Source organism: Schistocerca americana, chromosome 3 (assembly GCF_021461395.2).
Source record: "Schistocerca americana isolate TAMUIC-IGC-003095 chromosome 3, iqSchAmer2.1, whole genome shotgun sequence".
Lineage (NCBI taxonomy): Eukaryota > Metazoa > Arthropoda > Insecta > Orthoptera > Acrididae > Schistocerca > Schistocerca americana.
In genome coordinates this window covers 539,481,110-539,502,911 of record NC_060121.1, presented here as the reverse complement: position 1 = coordinate 539,502,911, position 21,802 = coordinate 539,481,110, and the positions used below count along the sequence as shown (strand labels likewise).

General features: G+C 40.5%; 1 protein-coding gene across 2 annotated transcripts in view; it reads right to left on the bottom strand.

Annotated features, from left to right (window-relative positions):
* LOC124605327 (1-phosphatidylinositol 3-phosphate 5-kinase) overlaps positions 1–21,802 on the bottom strand; it is a 364,356-nt gene that overhangs the window by 241,940 nt on the left and 100,614 nt on the right. For both annotated transcript variants that reach the window (XM_047136933.1, XM_047136934.1), the window contains exons 7-9: positions 21,476–21,705; positions 12,961–13,122; positions 11,567–11,729 (exon numbers count right to left, since the gene is read on the bottom strand). In XM_047136933.1, coding sequence (XP_046992889.1) covers positions 11,567–11,729; positions 12,961–13,122; positions 21,476–21,705 — 555 coding nt within the window. The remainder of the gene's footprint in view (positions 1–11,566; positions 11,730–12,960; positions 13,123–21,475; positions 21,706–21,802) is intronic.

The following is a 21,802-nucleotide window of genomic DNA, read 5'->3' as shown; positions in this document are numbered from 1 at the left end:
TTTCTACACTATGTTTAGCCATGACTGTCTTCTCAAGCTCCCTTTGTTTAATATGTAATGAGTGCTCTGGCCAAACCAGCAACAGTATGAACAGTTTGACCTATGTCAATGTTACAAAATTCACAGGGAAACTTGAAAAGATGAGAGTTTTGGCTCAAATAGCATAATATTGGGAGTCTGTTACACATACATCAAAAAAAGTTTTGCATCACTCGGTTCCAAGAGTTCTGAAACCTACACAGAAAACTGGAGTACAGATCAACGTAAACATCATTTCCGCCCTTTTTATTGCTCATGAAAACCACACATTGCATGTTGTACCAGCACACAGCGAGACCTTCAGAGGTGGTGGTCCAGATTGCTGTACACACCAGTACCTCTAATACCCAGTAGCACATGTTCTTGCATTGATGCATGCCTGTATTCACCGTGGCATACTATCCACAAGTTCATCGAGGCACTGTTGGTCCAGATTGTCCCACTCCTCAATGGTGATTGAGCATAGATCCCTCAGAGTGGTTGGTGGGTCATATCATCCATGAACAGCCTTTTTCAATCCATCCCAGGCATGTTCAATAGGGATCGTGTCTGGAGAACATGCTGGCCACTCTACTCGAGCGATGTTGTTATCCTGAAGGAAGTCATTCACAAGATGTGCACGATGGTGGCAGGAAATGTTGTCCATGAAGACGAATGCCTCGCCAACATGCTGTTGATATGGTTGCACTATCAGTCAGAGGATGGCATTCACACATATTGTACAGCCGTTACGGCACTTTCCATGACCACCAGCAGCGTACGTCGGCACCACACAATGCCACCCCAAAACAGCAGGGAACCTCCACTTTGCTGCACTCGCTGGACAGTGTGTCAGGCATTCAGCCTGATCGGGCTGCCTCCAAACATGTCTCCAATGATTGTCTGGTTGAAGGCACATGCAACACTCATCTGTAAAGAGAATGTGAAACCAATCCTGAGTGGTCCATTTGGCATGTTGGGCCCATCTGCACCGCACTGCATGGTGTCATGGTTGCAAAGATGAACCTCGCCAAGGACACTGGGAGTGAAATTGCGCATCATGCAGCCTACTGTGCACAGTTTGAGTCATTACGCGACGTCCTATGGCTGCACGAAAAGCGTTATTCAACATGATGGCGTTGCTGTCAGAGTTCCATAATCTGTAGATAGCAGTCATCCACTGCAGTAATAGCCCTTGGGTGGCCTGAGCAAGGCATGTCACTGACAGTTCCTCTCTCTCTGCACCTCCTCCATGTCCAAAGAATATCGCTTTGGTTCACTCTGAGTCACCTGGACACTTCCCTAGTTGAGAGCCCTTCCTGGCACAAAGTAACAATGCAGGCATGATCGAACTACGGTATTGACATTCTAGGCATGGTTGAACTACAGATAATATGAGTCATGTAACTCCTTCCTGGTGGAGTGACTGGAACTGATCAGCTGTCGGACACCCTCTGTCTAATATGCACTGCTCATGCATGGTTGTTTACATCTTTGGGCAGGTTTAGTGACATCTCTGAACAGTCAAAGGGACTGTGCCTGTGATACAATATCCACAGTCAATGTCTATCTTCAGGAGTCCTGGGAACCGGGGTGATGCAAATGTTTTTTTGATGTGTGTTAAAAAAAGTGGCCACAATTAGAACACACAGCAAGAATTTTAACAGAGACCAGGGCTATTCACTCAGTAGGGCATGGGGGCACGATTTGGACTCTGAGTGAAAGCAAAGAACAAGGCTCAATGCTTGTAGAAGTGCGGGAGCAACAGTTCCAAATGCATTTGTGCCATGTGATGTCACTCAATTCAGTGGCAGGATGGAGCTATTAGCTGCTGCCCAATTTACCTTCCATGCATGTGTCACTCTGGCCCTCTCTGGATGATTCTAGGTGTTGCCATTGCATCTATATAAACAGAACACTGTGCTAGCCTTGGCAGTTACAGATTTTAACTCCCGATGACAATGGTGGAGACAGCTATAGAGAACTCAAGTGTTTTGGTTGAAGTGACATGGGTTGTAAACCAAGAAAATTTTGTTAATATCAAATAGTGCAAGATTAATGGACATTACAAAAATAAAATTAAAGAAAAATGTTGATTCTGGGGGTTTCCTGAATTTCCTACACAAGGCCAAATCCAGACTTGTGTCTATTTTTTATCTGTCATCTAAATTCTTCCAGTTTAAACAGATAGTAAGATGACACTCTTCCTCAATTTCACAAAGAGGAAAATATAGTAGCCATCAATTGAAATGTAGTCACTATCTCAGACATTACCACTATTATTACTGTCATCATTTAAAGCCTGATAACAAAATAAAGACCTTTCAGATAAATGAAAATTACCATTGTTGTAATATATTCCACTTACAACCAGATTTCATCCTAAAACAAAATTGTGCCATTGAGGAAAAAGTTAACAATGTTTGCCTATTTTCATATTTGCAGTAGAAATACATGAAACACACACATCCTATACAACAGTGTTCCACAAATAACTTCTTGTGGGCAAAAGGGAGTAAGAGATAAACACATTAGTTTTATTCTATATGAAACTCCAATCCACGAAGATTTATTTAACCATTTTTAATCCCCCCCACACAGCACTTTACACTATATTATGATTTTGTGATAAAAATAAAGTAACTTTTACCTGATACTTGTTTTACTTCGCTAACAGACAGCACTGTAACTGGCGAAAAAGAGTAAAATTCAGTTTTTAAATAAGAAATCCTATTTTAATTGCATGGTATGATTTTACATGAAAAACAAACCCATAAAAATAAATTCTATGGAACTGCATTTCTTGAGAAGTGCATTAGTCATTTGCTTTACTTGCTGTGCACCACAAATGAAGTACGCAGCATATAGCCACAGAATGCATTAATCTTCATCAGCACACTAAGTGTTTCAAAGAGATCCAAAATTACTACTGTCCTCTTGATGACAAAGTATAATCTTTCAGTGGAAATGTATTGCATTTGCTTGTGGCATGTAGGTGTAATTGCACTGCATGCTTCTTATATACTCTTGCATACTATTGTGTTGTAGCAGCTTCACAAAGCACAGCATTTTTTATGCAGAACCCTCTTCCTCTCCTCCCTCCCCCTCCCCCATACCAAAAAATGGAAGTATTAGTAGTTGGTTAAATTAAGAAAAATATACCAGGCCTATGATCTTTAAGTCTGCTAGTCAACACCACATAGTAACACTCTAAAGACGCCAGTGATCAGCCATACACATTCAACACAGAATTTTAGTGTTACGCTAGAGACTGTTGTCGTTTCAACTCTCCAACATTGTGAACAGAATTTGATATAATTGTGGGTTTGAATGTGGCAATCCAAGGGATGTTGAGCACATCCCATGTATCCCCTGATCAGTCCACTACTGTGACCAACCCAGCTACTGGCCCCATTGAGGGAGACCCCTCACCCAGGGTCAACTGAGAGATATCTTGAAGCTGTAAAAGGTTGTGAAAGACCTTCTGCGGGCTGACTGAAAGGCCTCCCAGGTACATCTGATGTTTAAGGTGCTATCTGACGTTGAGAAAGATCCCGAGCCAGATGCAGTCACTTGGCCCATTTCAGAGGAAGCCTCTTGGCCTGCAAGATCTGATCAGTTATAGAGGTTGGATTGGGAGTACTGGTAATTGGGAGCTCCAGCATTAGGGTTGGGGTTGGGTTGTTTGGGGAAGGAGACCAGACAGCGAGGTCATCAGTCTCATCGGATTAGGAAAGGATGAGGAATGAAGTCGGCCATGCTCTTTCAAAGGAACCATCCCAGCATTTGCTGGAGCGATTTAGGGAAATCACGGAAAACCTAAATCAGGATGGCTGGATGCGGGATTGAACCTTCATCCTCCTGAATGCGAGTCCAGTGTCCAACCACTGTCCAGCATTAGGCACATAACTGAGCCCCTTAGAAATATGGCTGCCAAGGCAGGGAAGAAATACAGTGTGCACTCTGTGTGCATACTGTCAAGTATAGCTTCCACCCAAACAAACTCACAGGAACTATCTACTTAAGTTTCACTACAAGATAAACTGCTTCTAATAGCAATAAACACTCCACCATCAACAGGATTTAACCTATGCTTTCTGAACCCTGTTAGGTCATTTGTAAAAATTTTGCCTACGCTTATCTCTGGCATCAGCCAGCTTTCAATACCCACAATAATTTGAGCTTCTGTGCCTTCTATTTGCATCTGGAGCACTGGTTCCATTCCAACATGCTATGACAATTTACAGCTACAGTACTGATTGTTGCTATGACTACCCTTGTCCTGTGTGTGTCCTGTACCTTTTAAGACTGAAACACTTCCTGTACTTACCGGAGCTCAGCCTTCATATCACAAACAGGACTCATTCCAGTTGTGAAGCACATGCATCCAGATGCAATGAATAGCACAGGGTGCAGCCAACTGCAGGCAGTGGCTCATGTCAGTACTGATGATTTGTGCCACTTTGGATCAGAAGAGATTCTCTCTGGTTTCAATTGGCTATCAGACTTGGTAAGGACTAAGTCTTGTCTACAAGATGAAAGCAGATCTTCTCACAAAAGTACAGAAAGTCTTTCAGTCTTAAAGCATGCAGGACAAACATAGGTCAAGGGCAGACATAGCAACAATTAATATTATAGTTGTAAATCATCATAGTGTGATGGGATGGAACCAGAGCTCCAGGCACTAATAAAAAGCACTGACGTTCAAATTTTTCGGCTGCCAAAAGCTGGTTAAACTGGAGATAAGGTCAAGTGAAATTTTTACAAAGGATCTAACAGAGTTTAGTAAGGATAGGTTAAATACTATTGGTGGTAGACTGTTTGTTGCTGTTAGAAGTAGTTTATCTTGTAGTGAACTTGAAGTAGATGGTTTCTGTGAGTTTGACTGGATATGATTTACACTTGACAACTGGAACAAACTGATAATTGGGCCTTTTACCGACCCCCCAACCCAACTTGGCTGATACAGTTTCTGAACAGTTCAAAGAAAACTTGAGCCTCATTTCAAATAGGTGCCCCAGTCATACCATTATAGTTGGCGGTGACTTCAATCTACCCTTAATAAGTTGGCAAAATTACATGCTTAAATTCTGTTGTAGGTATAAAATATCATACAAAATCATGCTAAATACTTTCTCCAAAAATTATTTTGAATATTTAGTTCAGGATCCCACTCAAAGTGTGAATGGTCATGAACACATACTTTATCTCTTAGCAACACACAATCCTGAGCATAAAGGGAGCATCATGATTAATACAGAGATTAGTGACCACAACGCCACTGTACAAAGACGGAACACCATAAGATGCAAATCACTAAGAATCAACACAAAATATATCTATTAAGGAAAGCAAACAAACAAATTGCTTGATGCCCTCCTAAGAGAGTGTCTCCACTCCTTCCAAACCATGTAAGTGTAGACAACATGTGGCTTAAATTCAAAGAAATAGTATCAGCTGCAATTGGGAGATTTATACCAAATAAATTAACAAAGATGGTACAAAAACAGGTCAGAACACTGTTACTGAAGCAACAAAAAAAGCATGCCAAATTCTAAAGACCACAATACCTTCAAGACTGGTGACATTTTACTGAAGTCAAAAACATAGCATGGACTTCAATGTGAGATGCTTTTAATAGCTTCCAGAATGAAACTCTGTTTCAAAAATCACTCCAACATAAAATTGAAGAGATTCTGATTGTATGTAAAGTACATCAGCAGCAAGACACAATACTTTCACAGTGCGATACCAATTGTAATATTACCAATGACAGTGCCACTAAAGTGGCGTTTTCCAAAGTTTCTTCACTGAAGAATTAAGAACAGCTGTCAACACGAGTTACTTAGAATTAGATATCCTTGGTATAGCGAAGGAGCTTACATTATTTAATAAATGCAAGTCTTTTGGTCCAGACTTTGTTCGAATTAGGTTTCTTTCAGAGTACGCTAACATGACGATTGCTTACTTAGCAATCAAATGCGACCATTCACTCGATGAAAGATCCATACCTAAAGACTGGAAAGCTGCACAGGGGAAACAGGAGAAATTTGACAAATTACAGACCCATATCACTGATATCAATTTGCAGTAGAATTTTGGAACACATGAATTACCAAAAGAAAATGGTCTATGATGTACAGTGAACACGTATTCAAAAAATATCCTTCTTGTGAAACACAACTAGCTCTCTACTCGCAGGAAGAAAGGAGTGCTATTGACAGCGGATCTCAAACTGAGTGCATATTTCTAGATTTCCAAAAGGCTTTTGACACTATTCCTCACACCTGACTTCAAATCATATTGCATGCCCATGGATTATTGTCTCAGTTGTGTGACTGCTTTCATGATTTCCTGTCAGAAATGTCACAGTTCATAGTAATTGATGGAAAGTCATCGAGTAAAACAGAAGTGATATCTGTTGTTTACCAAGGAAGTGCTGTAGGTCCTCTGCTGTTCCAAATCCATGTAAATGAATTAGGAGACAATCTGTGCAGCCCTCTTAGATTGTATGCAGATGATGCTGTCATCTACCATCTAATAAACTCATCAGAAGATCAAAATCAATTGCACAATGACTTAGACAAGATATCTATATGGTGTGATTAGCGGCAATCGACTCTAAATAACAGAAAGTGTGAGGGCTTCCACGAGAGTACTAAAAGGACTCTATTAAATTTCAGTTACATGATAAATCACACATCTAAAGGCTGTGAATTCAACTAAATGCTTAGGAATTACAATTACACATAATTTGAATTGGAACAATCACATAGAGAATGTAGTGGGGAAGCCAAACCAAAGACTGTGTTAACACTTGGAAGATGCAAAAGGTCTATTAACGAGATTGACTAAACTAAGCTTGTCCACCCTGTATGGAATGGGAACCTTGCCAGATAGGACTGACACAGGACATCAAAAAATTCCAAAAAACGGCAGCTAATTTCGTATACATGTGAAATAGAGGAAAAGAGTGTCATAGATGTGATATGAGAGTTTGGGTGGCAATCATTAAAATAAAGGCTTTTTGCATTTTGGTAAGATCTTTTCACAGAATTTCGATCACCAAATTTCCCCTCTGAATGCGAAAATATTTTACGGACTCCAACCTAAAAAGGAAGAAATGGTCATCATAGTACAATAAGAGAAATCAGAGCTTGTATAGAATGATTTAAGCGTTCATTTTTTGCAAACATGGTTAGAGTGGAATGTGTAATGTAATTAACTGTCAGAGATAAACTTTATCTCATGCGAAAAGTACGATGCCCACAGTAGAGAGTTAAGGTAACTTCATTATGTTGCCATACAATGTGTTTAATTTCTTCTTCTTCTTCTTTCGATTTCGGCCATCTTTGGACCACGTTCAACAATTCACTTGCCCGGCTTTTTGATCTTTTTTTCTCTCTTCCCAATATTTCCTCATCATTTTCGAGTGGTTCCTCCTCCGCTCTTCCGACCATTTCCTGTTATTATTCTTTAGTTTCGTTTCTTCTGGAAAACACTTAATTTCGTTCACTATTTGTCTAAACTTTTCCCTGTCCCTGATTGACTCACGGGTGACATTAAAATAGGCCAAATCCTTTTTCACCATCTGTATCCATTTATTGTTGGTTTTTTCGTTCCTGTTACTATGTTCAAACACTTTTCTTGTTAGTCTGTTTCCATCCATCCTCGACAGGTGACCATAAAACGTTAGTCTGCGTTTACGCATTGCCTCACTCACTTTCTCAATAGTTTTGTATATTTCCTTATTACTCTTTAGCTTGTACTCTTCTCCAATCTTTCTCGGTCCTAATATTTTTCTCAAAATTTTCCTTTCTTTCTTTTCCATGTTTTCTATTTCCCCCTTTTTGTTAAGAGTTAGGCACTCCGATGCATACAGGCATTCTGGTCTAATGACAGTTTTATAATGTCTTAATTTAGCTTGAATCGAAATGTTTTTTTTGTTATATATGTCTTTGGTTTTTTGAAAAGCAAATTCCATTTTCCTTGCTCTCGCCTGGTTTGCACTCTTGTCTAAACCATTCACTTGAATTATTTCACCTAAATACTTAAATTTTTCTACTCTCTTAATATTGCCGTATTTAGTAATAAGATTTTTCTTGTTATTTCTATGATTAGACATATACACGGTTTTTTCAAATGAAATCTGCAGTCCAGCTCTGGCCGAAACTTCTTGTAGTTTCTCCAGGTAGTTCTGAGCTATTTCTTCGTTTTCTGTAACTATTGCCAGATCGTCTGCAAAAGCTAAACAGTCCACTTCTATTTTTTCCTTTTTTGTTCCAATTCTGATGTCATTCTTGGTGCCTTTGAGTTCTTCTTTCCATATTCTCAATATCTTTTCCAGTACGCAGTTGAAGAGGATTGGGGATAAACCATCACCTTGTCTAACACCTGTTTTAATTTCGAACTTCCTTGAAATTTCACCCATAAATTTAACTTTGGCCTTACTGTTTGTTAGCGTCTGTTTGATAATTTGAATTGTTTTCTTATCGACCCCAAATTCTTCCAATACTTTCAGTAATGTTTCTCTATCTACCGAGTCGTATGCTTTTTTGAAATCTACAAATACTATTGCAAATCTCTGGCCTCTTGAGATTCTGTAACGAATTAGTGTTTTCAGGTTAAATATTTGTTCAACACAGGATCTACCTTGTCTAAAACCTGCTTGATATTCACCTATTTTTTTATCCAGAACTGGCTCCACGATTTGAAGTAATTTCCTTGACAAAATTTTGTATCCTACTGGTAGTAGCGAGATCCCTCTATAATTATTAACATTCATCTTATCCCCCTTTTTGTGTAGTGGGTGTATCAGGGCACACTGCCAGTCTTCAGGAATTCTTTCTTCGTCCCAGATCTTCTTAAACATATGTTCCAAAACTTGTGGGAGGTTGGTATCCATTATTTTTAGGATTTCTGGTACTATGGAGTCTTCACCTGGGGCTTTATTGTTTTTTAGACTGTGTATTATGTGTTTTATTTCTTCAGCGTCTGGAGGTTTTGACTCGGTATTAGTATTTCGGTGGTTTTCAAAACTCATTTTATCTTTGGGTGGTTCACAATTTAGTAGATTCTCGAAATATTTTGCTAATATTTCACAATTAGTCTTGTTTGTCAAACCTAGCTTGTTCTCTTCATCTTTAAAACATAAATTTGGGGATTGGTATTTGGTTAGCTGTTTTCTAAAAGTTTTGTAGAAATCTCTAGAATTATTTCTTTTAAAGTCTTCCTCAATCTGTTCTAGGTTATCCTGAAATTGTCTTCTTTTTTTATTACGGAAAAGCTTGGCTGTTTCTCTTCTCTGGATTTTAAAATTGTCAAGATCTTGAGGATCTTTTGTGGAGTTCCATTTCTGCCACAATTTCTGTCTCTTCTCCAGGTTCTCATCACATTCATTGTCCCACCATGGATGTCTTCTTACTCTTTTCACGAGACAATTTTCTTTTGCTATTTCAACTATTTCGTTTTTGATCTCCTCCCATCCCGCTTCCTTATTTATTGTGGATATGCCATCGCTATCTTTGTGCAATGCTCTTTGAAACCGTTGTTTAATTTCTTCATTTTTTAAAGTTTCTGTGTTATATTTTGGAATTTTGTAAAAGGTTTTCTTCTCTTTTCGAAATGGGAGTGGTCTGAATTTAATCGTAGTCAAATAGTGGTCTGAATCAACATCAAGGCTTTTCAGCACTTTAGTGTTTTGAATTTCTTCTTGACAATGAAGTGAGATAGCCACATGGTCAATTTGGAATTCTCCGAGAAGTGGATTTGGTGATCTCCATGTTTTAGTTTTTCGGCTCAGCTTTTTGAAATGTGTTGTCATTATTTTCAAGTTGAAATGCCTACATACCTCTATAAGCCTTTCTCCATTTTTTGAAGTTCTTTTGTGACCTGGGAAGAGGCCTACTGTTCCATGGTATTTTTTCTCCCTTCCTATTTGTGCGTTAAAATCGCCTACTAACATTTTTATGTTCTTCTTTGAGCATCTATCCAGTTCCATTTCAAGTATCTCCCAAAATTCTTCAACTTTCTCCGGGTTATTTTTGTTGTCCTGGTTTATGGGTGCATGACAGTTGATTATAGAGTATCCTTTGTTTTTACATTTAATCTCAAGAATTTGAGATTTTAATTTATTTATTTATGAATATTTTCTTTTATGATAAATAATGGATTTGTTTGAGATGATAAATGTTGTATATTTATATGTATTTATTTATATGTGTCTTTGGAGTGTATTAAGGTCAGAAGACCAAAGAATCTGGAATGCAGGAATGTCTGCAACTTCCGGGCACATGTTGGCTTGCACGCCACTTCTTTGTCGGTATTGGAGGGAGATGGACGTGTTTAAGTGACCAGTACAGTATAATGCATTTTTAGGGTATCAATGTTCGAAGTGAAAATATTGTAGTTACTAAACAAAGAGTACGAATAAATATTATTTTTAGCCGAAAGTAATTCGAACCCGGTAGTGTTTATTTCAAACAAGAAGAAAACCCAGGCCATGCTTGTTAGAGTAATGTTTTGCAGACAAAACCCCTAGACAAACAAGATCTGCAGTGTGTAATCTTTCAGCAGCTACTAATAAATAAGCCTTGCTGAAATTGTGCTGGAACTACTCGTATTATTATCAATTACAAACACGTGGTGCGAATGTGGTCCTACCACAATATACCGCGTAAGATTCCACATCATTCAGTTATCAAGAAACGAGATAGGTAACAACCAGTACAAATGGCAGAGAAATAATCTTCAGGTGGTTCAATTAATCCTCCAACAGGCACTTAACTGTGAATTGCAGAGTAGTCATGGAGAAGTTGATACTGAATAAGAGATTAAAAACAAAGGACAGAAAGTATAAAATAAACAAGGTAGACCTCTCATTCAGCTGCACTGCAACAATTCATAATTATGTAAAAATATGAGTCAAAATAACCATGCATGCTTGAACTGTGTACAGGGTAACAATTATTGAACTATATGAAATAAAACCATCATTGCTTCTGAATGGTTTGTGTTAGGACATTCAAACTGCACAGTTGGCCATGGGGCATGATGGGAATTAGTATGTGCATTGCTGTTTGGTTTAGCGACGAAGCCCACTTTCATTTTTCAGATAGGTTCATCAATAGGTAAAACTAGCACATTTTGGGGGACTGAGAATCCGCATTTTGCGATCAAGAAGTCTCTTCACCCTCAACAGGTCATAGTGTGGTGTGCAATGTCCAGTCACAGAATAATCGGTGTGATATTCCTTGATGGCATGCTGACTACCGAATGATACGTGAAGGTTTCGGAAGATGATTTCATCCCCATTATCCAAAGTGTCCCAGATTTCGACAAGACGTGATTCATGCAAGATGGAGCTCGACTCAATTGAAGCAGGAGTGTGTTTGATGTCCTGGAGACACACTTTGGGGACAGCATTCTGGTTTTGGGGTACCCAGAGGCCACTGGCATGAGCCTCAATACTAACACCATCTGTATATGTGCATATCACTATCCCATGACTTTTGTTACGTTAGTGTATGTCCAATTACAATTAACCTACTCAAGTCTCGAGAGTGTTTCCTTCTCCATATCTTCTTGCTGTTGACCAGAGGCCTGTGGCTGCTGAATTGATTCTTCATGGGGAGACGCCTGTTGTAGCCAAAGTGTGCCAGACAGGAACTCCTCCGTCAGTCCAGCACATACATCTTGTGAGCAAGCACTTCCTGCAACAATTGTAAGAAAACTGTTTGCACTTCAAATAAATTTACCAACATTAAAAGAAGAGCAACAGGAACCATCAGGAAACATGGTGCATATTATTTTGGATCACAGGGTTTTCAGACTACTCATAAGGCTGTCACTATTTGCTGCTGCCTGTGGAGAGTTACCAATATCCAGCAAAGTATAATGTAATTACAAAAGCAATTGTCATCAAATAAACACATGTATAGTCCCTTCTTCATGCAAATCAAAGGAGAAGACAATTTCTTATATAGAGCTTTTTGGTGTTTACCAAAAATAAGAGTGCTACAGTTAAATAGTAACACATAGAAGTAAAAGTATTTGACTACTGATCAGAAGTGTGTTTTGTGACAAAGAGTATACATACATAATATTTACAAACATCATAAAAACTTTGAGAGTTTGTCTTTCACATATTGTATCATTTGTTACAATGTTCCTGGAAATTTGTCTGTACCGATTTTTCAAAGTGGTTCATGGACATTACAACTGCACTGTATCTACATCTACACAATTACTCTGCAGTTCACACTTAAGTGCCTGACAGAGGGTTCACTGAACCACCTTCAAGGTATCTCTCTACTTTTCCACTCCCGAACCGCATGTATGAAAAATGAACATTTAAATCTTTCTGTGAGAGCGCTGATTTTCCTTATTTGTTTATGACGATCATTTCTCCCTATGTAGGTGGGCACTAAGAAAATATTTTCACACTCTGAGGAGAAGTGACTGAAATTTCTTGAGAAGATCTTGCCACAACAAAAAAGAGCCTTTGTTTTAATGAGCATCACTTTAACTTAGGTATCATATCCATGGCACTCTTTCCCCTATTTTACACTAATACAAAATGAGCTGCCCTTCTTTGGAATTTTTCAATGTCCTCCATCAATCCTATCTGATGTGGAACCCACACAGCACATCAGTACTCCAGAAGAGGGTAGAGAAGCATAGTGTAAGCCGTCTCAGACTTTGTTGCATTTTCTAAGTGTTCTGACACTACATCGTCATCTTTGGTGCTTTCCCCACAAAATTAACTATATGTTAACGAATTTGTTATTGTAATCCATAGTTGATTTCATGACTTTAGATTTGTGTGATTTATCGTGTAACCAAAATTTAGCAGATTCCTTTTATTATTATGTGGATGGCTTCATACTTTTCATTATTAAGAGACAACTTAAATTCAATATTAAACAACATAATAATACTCACTGCTAGTTTTCTCTTGTTTAATGCTGTGCTCCCCGTCATTCTCCTTTGGGCGTGATAATGTGACTATATTCTCTTCCACATTCATGTCCAGATAAAATGATGAACTTGATGATGGAAGGTGTGGAGATTCTAGTTCAGAAATCTGCATTTCTGGTTCTGAGTCTATGTAAGACAGTAAAAAATCATATTTTAATATTAGTTTACTGCCTATTGTCTCAAATATTGTTTAGCTGCTTACATTTCTTGTTCTATGTACATATATAAAAAGATCAGAAGCTGAAAAATGTAAAATTAACAAATTAGTTTTGTTCACAGCGAAGATAAAACAGTAGGCATGATTTTATGGAGTAGGTTGGACTGTTTCAACAAGTAAACGGATATACAAAAAATGGAATAACGGCAATAGTCAAAGGAGGATAAATTGCTACTCACCATACCGAGGAGACACTGAGTTAAAGACAGGCACAACAAAAAGGTATCTGTAGATTTGAGCTTTCAGCCAAAAAGCCTTCTTCTGAAGTATTCGCACTAGCACGTCACACACACATGATCACAGACTCTGACCAGCCAGAGACAGTGGTCATTCAAGTGAGAGTTGTGTTTGTGTGAATGTGTATGTGTTTTCTACTTTAGAAGAAAGCCTTTTGACCAAAGTTCAAATGTATAGCTGACTTTTTGTTGTGCCTGTCTGCATCTCAACATCTGCTCTATATGGTAAGCATCAATCTATTATTTTCATATTAGAATGACACAATGATTTATTCTAACTCATAGCAAGCCAGTGTAAGTGACAGACATTTAAGTTAAACAATCGAAAAATATCGAAAATGTAGAAAAAGGCAGTTTGCAACTTACTGTAAAGGCACACAGGTACAGTTAAAAAGACACTTGCATGAAGCTTTTGGCCACATCCTTCATCAACAAAAGAGAAACATACACCATTCATACATACAAGCAAGCACACATCACATCATGCACACAAGACTGCTAATTCCAGCATCTGCTGTCTGGCAGAGTGTGTAGGGACTGAATGCCACCAGGCGCAGCATCAAGAGGTTGTGGGAAAGGGAGGTTGGGGAAAAAAGAGTGGAAAAGGAGAGGAGCAGGAAAAGATGGACAGGTGCATTGGCAAAGGACAGCAAAAGAAGAGGGTCAAAGCCTTGTCTCCTACCCTCTTTGTTTGGCACCCTCTCCCAAAGCCCCTGCCCATCTTTCCCCTCTCCTCTCCTTTTTCAGTTTTTTTTGTACCCATCTCCCTGCCTGACACCCTCCAGATGCAGCAACTGCTGCCATTTTAAACAATGCACACACTGCCTGACCGTGCTAGTCTCTCTCCCCACCCGTACAAAACTAACCCTTCTCCTTCCCTACCCTCTCCAGATTGCTGCTTGCACCCCATGTGAGAGTTGAATTCTGGCCTGAGAGGCTGAAGGTGGTAGTCATGTGTGCATGAGGTGTGCTTGCTTGTGTGTATGATTGGTGTGTTTCTTTGTAGGGGAGGAAGGCTGTGGCCAAAAGCTTTATGTAAGTGTCTTTTAATTGTGCCTGCCTGCAACTTAATGTGTCTTCTTACGGTAGGTAGCAATCTATCTTTTCTTACATTGCAGACATTTGAGTTGTTTATATGTGAAAGTATTAAGCACACACATGTAAAATAGAGTTTAAAAATTGTTGGATAAAGTTTATGGAATGCATCAATGTTGACTAATGACAAAATTCAAAGTGTTTGTTTTGTTTTGTTTTGTTTTAGGGCGCAAAAAACAACTGAGGCCATATGCACCCAAGTCAAAACTACAGAACACAAACACAGAGACAAGGGAAATGACTATATGTCAATCCCAATGGACAGAATAGGAGACAGCTAAAAAAGGCATGTGGAAAAAAAGCTTAAATAAATAACACCATACAAAAGCGGAGGTCCAAAACTAAAAATTAAATGGCCTTCACCATATTGCTTCGGCAGATAAAAAGGAAAATGTGGTCGACAGCCCACACGTCATTCGCTGAAACGGCTGATAAATCAGTTGGCAAACCCAAGCTGGAGCGTAAATTGGTAAAAAAAGGGCATTCCAGCAGTAAGTGGCAGACAGTTAAAATTTGGGCGCAATGCGTACAATGTGGTGGAGCAGCACCACTGAGCAAATGACGATGGCTAAAAAGGCAGTGCCCAATACGCAGCCGAGTTAAAATAATGTCCTCCCGGTGGGAGAACCAAGAGGAGGTTGTTCAAGGTGCCGGGAGAGACTTAATAAGACGAAGCGTATTCCTGTGAAGGGACACCACCTCCTGACAGATGGCAACACAGAGTTCATCAGAGGGAATAGAGGTACTTGCAGGCTGAGGTAAGAGGACTGCAGCCTTGGCAGAGCATCAGCAGCCTCGTTTCCTGGCAGACCAACATCTCCACGGACCCACAGAAACATGACATTGGCTCTACCAAGAGTGATATAGTGACAGTTTTCCTGGGCCCACTGCACTAAGGGATGAGCAGTGTACAGCGCACAGAGACTTTTGAGGGTGCTGAGTGAGTCTGAGCAGAGGACACAATTGGGAAGGCTGTGTTGCTGGATGTACTCTGTGGCCTGATACAAAGTGAAAAGTTCAGCTGTAAATACTGAGGAGTGTGCCGAAAGCTGATGTCAAAAGACATGGGTGCCAATGACGAAGGCACACGCAAACCCACGGTCAGTACGAGAGCCATCAGTGTATACAAAGGTACTATCGCTAAATTCCATGCGAGGGTTGTGAAACTGAACGCAATAGACCAAGGTTGGAGTAGTGTCCTTAGGAATTGAATGAAAGCTAAGGTTAACATGGACCACTTCACGAAGCCAAGGTGGTGAAGGGTTCACACCCACTGGGAAAGTTGCAGGTAGCGTGAAGTTGAGCCGCCGTAGCAAGTGGTGAAAGCTGACTCCAGGAAGTAACAGAGAAGAGGGATGAGCCCCATACTGATGATCTAAGGAATCATCAAAGAAGGAGGCACAGGAGGAGTCGCCATGCATGGCAGACAAACAGCATGCTGAGGAGAAAGTCATGGCGGTAAGACAGTGGTAATTCAGCAACTTCAGCATACAGACTCTCAACCAGGCTGGTGTAATAGGCACCCATGGCCAAACGGATGCCATGATGATGGATAGTACTGAGAAAGTGTAAAAGGGATGGGCGTGCAGATGCATATACAAAGCACCCATAGTTGAGTTTCGAACGGACAAGGGACCGGTACAAACGGAGGAGGGTGGTTCGATCGGCACCCCAAGAAGTACCATTGAGGACACATAGGAAACTTGAGGGACTGCTACAGTGGGCTGCCAGGTAAGAGACATGGGAGGACCAAGAGAGTTTCTTATTGAGCATGAGCCCCAGGAATTTCATAGTGTCAGTAAACGGAAGGGCAACAGGCCCAAGATGTACATATGGTGGGAAAAACCACTTGTGCCATCAGAAATTCAGACAGATGGTTTTGTCAGTGGAAAAGCGAAAGCCATTGGCGATGCTCCAGGAGTGAAGACAATCAAGACAGTGCTGAAGACACTGCTCAGTGAGACAGGTCTGAGAGGAACTGCAATAGATGGAAAAATCATTGACAAAAGGGGAGCCAGAGAAGCACACCATTTTCCTGAATAAAGGTGGCCAACAAGGCAGAACCCACATGCACCTTGAAAACTCGGTCTTGTAAAAATGCCCATAGAAAACGGGGCAGGCACCCAAAGAAGCCCCACGTGTAAAGAGTATGGAGGATACCAGTTCTCCAGCAGGTGTCATAGGCCTTCTCCAAATCGAAAAACACGGCCACAGTCTGGAATTTCTGCAGAAAACCATTCATGACATGGGTGGACAAAATACCAAGATGGTCAACTCCAGAAAGCCCCGCTTGAAATTGACACTGTACATTCGTGAGTAAATGGTGAGACTTGAGCCACCACACCAGCCAGCCATGAATCTTATGTTCCATCACTTTGCAAACACAGCTGGTAAGAGAGATGGGGCAGTAGCTACAAGGAAGGTTTTTGTCCTTACTGGGCTTAGGTATGGGTATGATGGAGGCTTCATGCCAGGGTCCAGGAAACGTGCCCTCAGCCCAGATGCGGTTGTGTGTGTTATGCAGAAAGTGCTTGCCCGCAATAGAGGGGTGCTGCAACATCTGAACATGGATAGTGTCTGGCCCTGGGGTGGAGGACCAGGATGAACTGAGAGCATGATCTAGCTCCCTCATAGTGAAGGCAGCATTGTACCACTCACGATTCGGAGAAGAGAAGGGTATCACCCGAGCCTCCTCCACTCATTTCCAATGGATGAAGGCAGGGTGATAGTGGGAAGAGCTCGAAACTTCCACAAAACGGCGGCCCAAGGTGTTGGAGATAGCAACAGGAACCATGACGACATTGGCACCTACTGTCAGGCCTGAAATGGGGGAATGGATCTCGGTTCCAGAGAGCCATCGAAGGTTGGCCTACACAACAGAGGAAGGTGTGGAACTGTTAAAAGAACTAGTGAGTGAAATCTCACTAGCTCTTTTGCTATCCTGAAGAACTCGATGACACATTGCATGCATCTGTTTATAACGAACGCAGTTTTCCAGTGTAGAGTGGCGGTTAAAACTTCGGAGAGTACATCTCCATGCGCGAATTGTGTCACGGCATGCCTCAGTCCACCAAGGGACTGGGACACAACATGGTAAGGAGGAAGTGCGAGGAATGGAACGTTCTGCAGCAGTAAGGATAATGTTTGTGAGATAGTCCGCCTGGTCATCACAACTAGGGAAATCTTGCTCTGTGAAGGTCGCCAAGGAGGAATAAAGCTGCCAGTGAGCCTTAGTAAGTTGCCATTTGGGTATGGATGTGGATAGGGTAGGATTCAGCAGATGGAGAGCACACGGGAAATGGTAGTTCGAGTAGGTGTCAGAAAGAACAGATCACTCAAAACGATGGGTAAGCTGGGCAGTGCAAAAGGATAGGTCCAAATGGGAATAGGTGTGCAAGGAGTCAGGAAGGAAAGTGGGTGCTCCAGTGTCAAGACAGAAGAGGTTGAGTTGGTTAAGGAGGTCAGCCAAGAGGGCACCTCTTTGGCAGGTCCTGGGAGAACCCGAAAGGGGATGATCCACATTAAAGTCACCAAGTAGCAAAAACAGGGGAGGTAGCTGCCCAATAATCTGAAGGAAGTCTGCCCTGGTGATATTGAAGGACGGAGGTACATAAATGGTACAGAGGGAGAAAGTCAGGTGGCGAAGGAAAAGGCGAACGGCAACAGCTTGAAAACGGGTAGTCAGGGAGATGGGTTGACCATGAAGGTCATCCCGTATGAGCAGCATGACACCCCCGTGATGGGATACCGGCCTAAGGGGGAAGGTCAAAACGAATTGGTAAATAATGTGAAAGCTCAAAGTGGTCTTGAGGGTGCACAATTTCGTTTCCTGAAGGCAGTGTACAAGGGGATGCTGCAATGCTAGAAGCAGCTGTAAATCCTCTTTGTGGGACCAAAGGCCACAAACATTCCATTGGAGGACAGTCGTGAGGAGGAAGACGTGTAGGGGTGGCCGCCAAGGGACAGCCAGTGGAGAGTCGCTACTACAGGGCACAGAAGCAGGAAGATCTTGCTCAAGGGGTCCACAGAAGCATCGGCGTGCTTGTGCGGTCGGTCTGTGGAGTCCAAAGCTGAAAAATGGTTGGTGGTGTGCACCAGCGAGACAGAGGCCGGCCGGGCTAAGTGACCACATGGCAACGTCATAGAGCAGGATCTTCGAGTTGGTGAAGGAGAAGACCATCTGTCTTCAGCAGACTTCTTCGAGCCCTTCTGGTTAGAGGAAGACTTGGGTGTTGTTGGACTGGAGGGATGGAGGAAGTCTTCTTTCCTGCCTGCTGATTGGCCTGTTCCAGGGGGTATGTGCGAACCCTACTTGTCGACCCAGGGCTAGGAATTACGCGTTACCCAGTCACCTTTTACATGTCAGACACATGGGCCAGCCTTCAGGAGTGCACAGGGAGGAAGAAGAAAGAAGGGGATCCTCAAACGTCAAAGCAGAGGAATGAGAGGAGAAGGGAAAAAAAGAAAGGAAACGGGAGCCAAAAAGAAAGTTGAGACTATTCGCAGGTCAGCGACAGAATGCAGAAGATTCCAAAAAATACCCCAGACATGTTCCCCAAGGGAGGAGAAAAAGAACAGCAAGAGGGTACATATAGTATGGAAGGGAAAAAGTGCTGCAAATGCTGGGGCGCCTTGGTATACAAGCGCGAACCCACCAAAGAGTGGCGAGCCCCCTGGGGGGAATTCAGAGTGTGTGTAGGCTTACTTACCAAATACAGTCGGTCTCTAATGGCACTAAAATTGTAGTCTTTGATACTCAGCTTCATATTCTTTTTGCATCTTTCTAGACTGATATGAAGATGATCATTACTGACAAACTGGTTACCAAACAAAATATAAAAAGTCTTGTGGTCAAAGAATTAAATACTACGATTTCAAGCAACTGGTTCACTGTATCTTCAATGTGATGATGCAGTGCTTCATAGGCTGTTAAATCCTAATTTTCCTACTAACTTGAGAACAAATCTCTACACATGGTTGCTGCCACACATAATAATTAAATGTCCTGAATTTTGCATTTCATAGAAATTCAGCAGAAATAATAATATATCTAATATCTCCCTTAAAACCCACATCCTTTCGTCTTTCCCTCTCCTTCCCTCTTTCCTGATGAGGCAACAGTTTGTTGTGAAAGCTTGAATTTTGTGTGTATGTTTGTGTGTCTATCGACGTGCCAGCGCTTTCGTTTGGTAAGTCACATCATCTTTGTTTTTAGGTATATAATATCATTTTCAGTTTCACAAAAGTAATGACGTGTGGGATAACTGCCTGTATGTAGCAATTACTACATCTCTCACCCAACTAATACTAATTTCTGCAACAAAGAGCATAAACATGCAAATGGATTACAATAAACAGAAACTCTGTCACACAACGGTATCAAAGGTCAACAGTGTCTTGATTTCATTCATTAATTTTTTGCTAGTTTTACATTTGAGAGGGTTTCAGATTTCTCACACAGAATTTGAGAATTTTGACAATTAAAAGGAAGAAACAAAAAGTTGGAAATATTTTGGAAACTTCTCTTCATCCTTACATACCTCTTTGACTTCTCCCAAGATCTTACATAGAGTATTTAATTGTTCTTATTTCTTACTTTTGCAAACAATGGAGTGGACAAGGCAATAGGCTGTTGAGTTGGAATCACTGTATCAGTTAGAGGAGTGCTTGCAGAATGTTTGAAGTAAGGAGTATAAAAACAATACTAAAAGCAAGACTTCTCGAAAAAATTTCTGCTATTTTTGACACCAGCAAGAACTGCATAAAGGAAGAAAATAAAATAAAACTGATTGCTTTTCATGCAATTCTGACAGAACAAGCAAAAAGTGAAGAATAGTAAAAGCTCAGGCAGTGGTGTAGGCAATGTAACCTACATGGTTTAATTTTCCACTCTTGCAGTTTCTCAATGATCTTCATGAGCAAAAAGAAACAACAGATACTGTTGACGAAGATGTACAAAAAATTATACTTGGTTGTCTTCATTTGTATTTTATACTGTACAGTAACACTCATTCATAGTTATTTTGCCATGGTACACTTTCTTGTGGGCTTAAAAAAAATAATTTCCAACCTTACCACATAATTGTTTGTTCGTCTTCTCCACAGAAAAAATTAAAAATCAATGGATGGGATACACTAAAGCTACAGTGTAGCTTCTAAAGTGCTGACAAAAGTTTTTCATCAACTACTGATGACAACATCTTTCTCTTCATTTACTTAAAGCCTTGACTATTACTAGTGCTACTTCCATCATACTGGAACTAAATTATCTCCATTCACTGTCGAAGTGGGATGCTAGCAACTGCTCATCTGCTCTTTCTAGCAAAAATACTCTCCTTGCATTCTTGACTGATTTATTAACTTTAGTAACCATTGTGGCTATGATGACACCATGACCACTAATCCTGACTCTATACTGGCACTGTCAATGAGGTTAAGGCAGTTTGTAGCTTGTTCTTTATAGCTAACTAATACAAAGTGTGTACATGTGTGTGCATGTACATGTGTATGCAGGCACACGCATATGCATTCAGCTACATTGTCCTAGCTGAAAACCTTACCATCAACCACTCAATGTCTCATCTATTTTGTGACAGGTTACTTTTAATCTTCACATTATTTAATCATAATCTAATAGTCAAAGAAAGGAAATGAAAGGAAAAAAATTACAAAAGATTTCCAAAAGAGAGAAATGGCCTGCTTAACAATAGGAAAACTTACTAGAAAATAGCCAAAATGTAGAATGCTTGACATAGAGTGAAACTGCTGAAGCTGCTGCCTTCTTTGTTGTAAGGGTGGCAGTGGGATCCATAAGGCATTATGAATCAGGTATTATGACAGAAAGATAATATAGTGTTAATGTAATGTAATAGAGAGGGTAAAAATTGTGTAATACGAAACTGTATGAAAATAAGCAATAGATGTTTCATACCGGTAGTAGTAGCTGAGTCTTGCTGAGGGATCTGCTTTACCCAAAGTGGCTCCTGGCTGTCAACATGCACTGTGTCACCAATCTCTTCTTCATTTATTTTTTGTTGTTGGTATTTTTCTTCTTGCTTCAGATGACGGTATAGAGCATAGCCATCAATAAAATATTGTTCTGATACACATTCCAGAAAGTTGCCTTCAATTAAAGCTTGGCCGATTGCTGTTGCTTGTGACCTAGATACAACACCGATCTTTGTATTGTAAAAAATAATATTTGTGACAAATATAGTAATTAATTACCAGACGCAAACAAAGTGTCAAACATTTATAA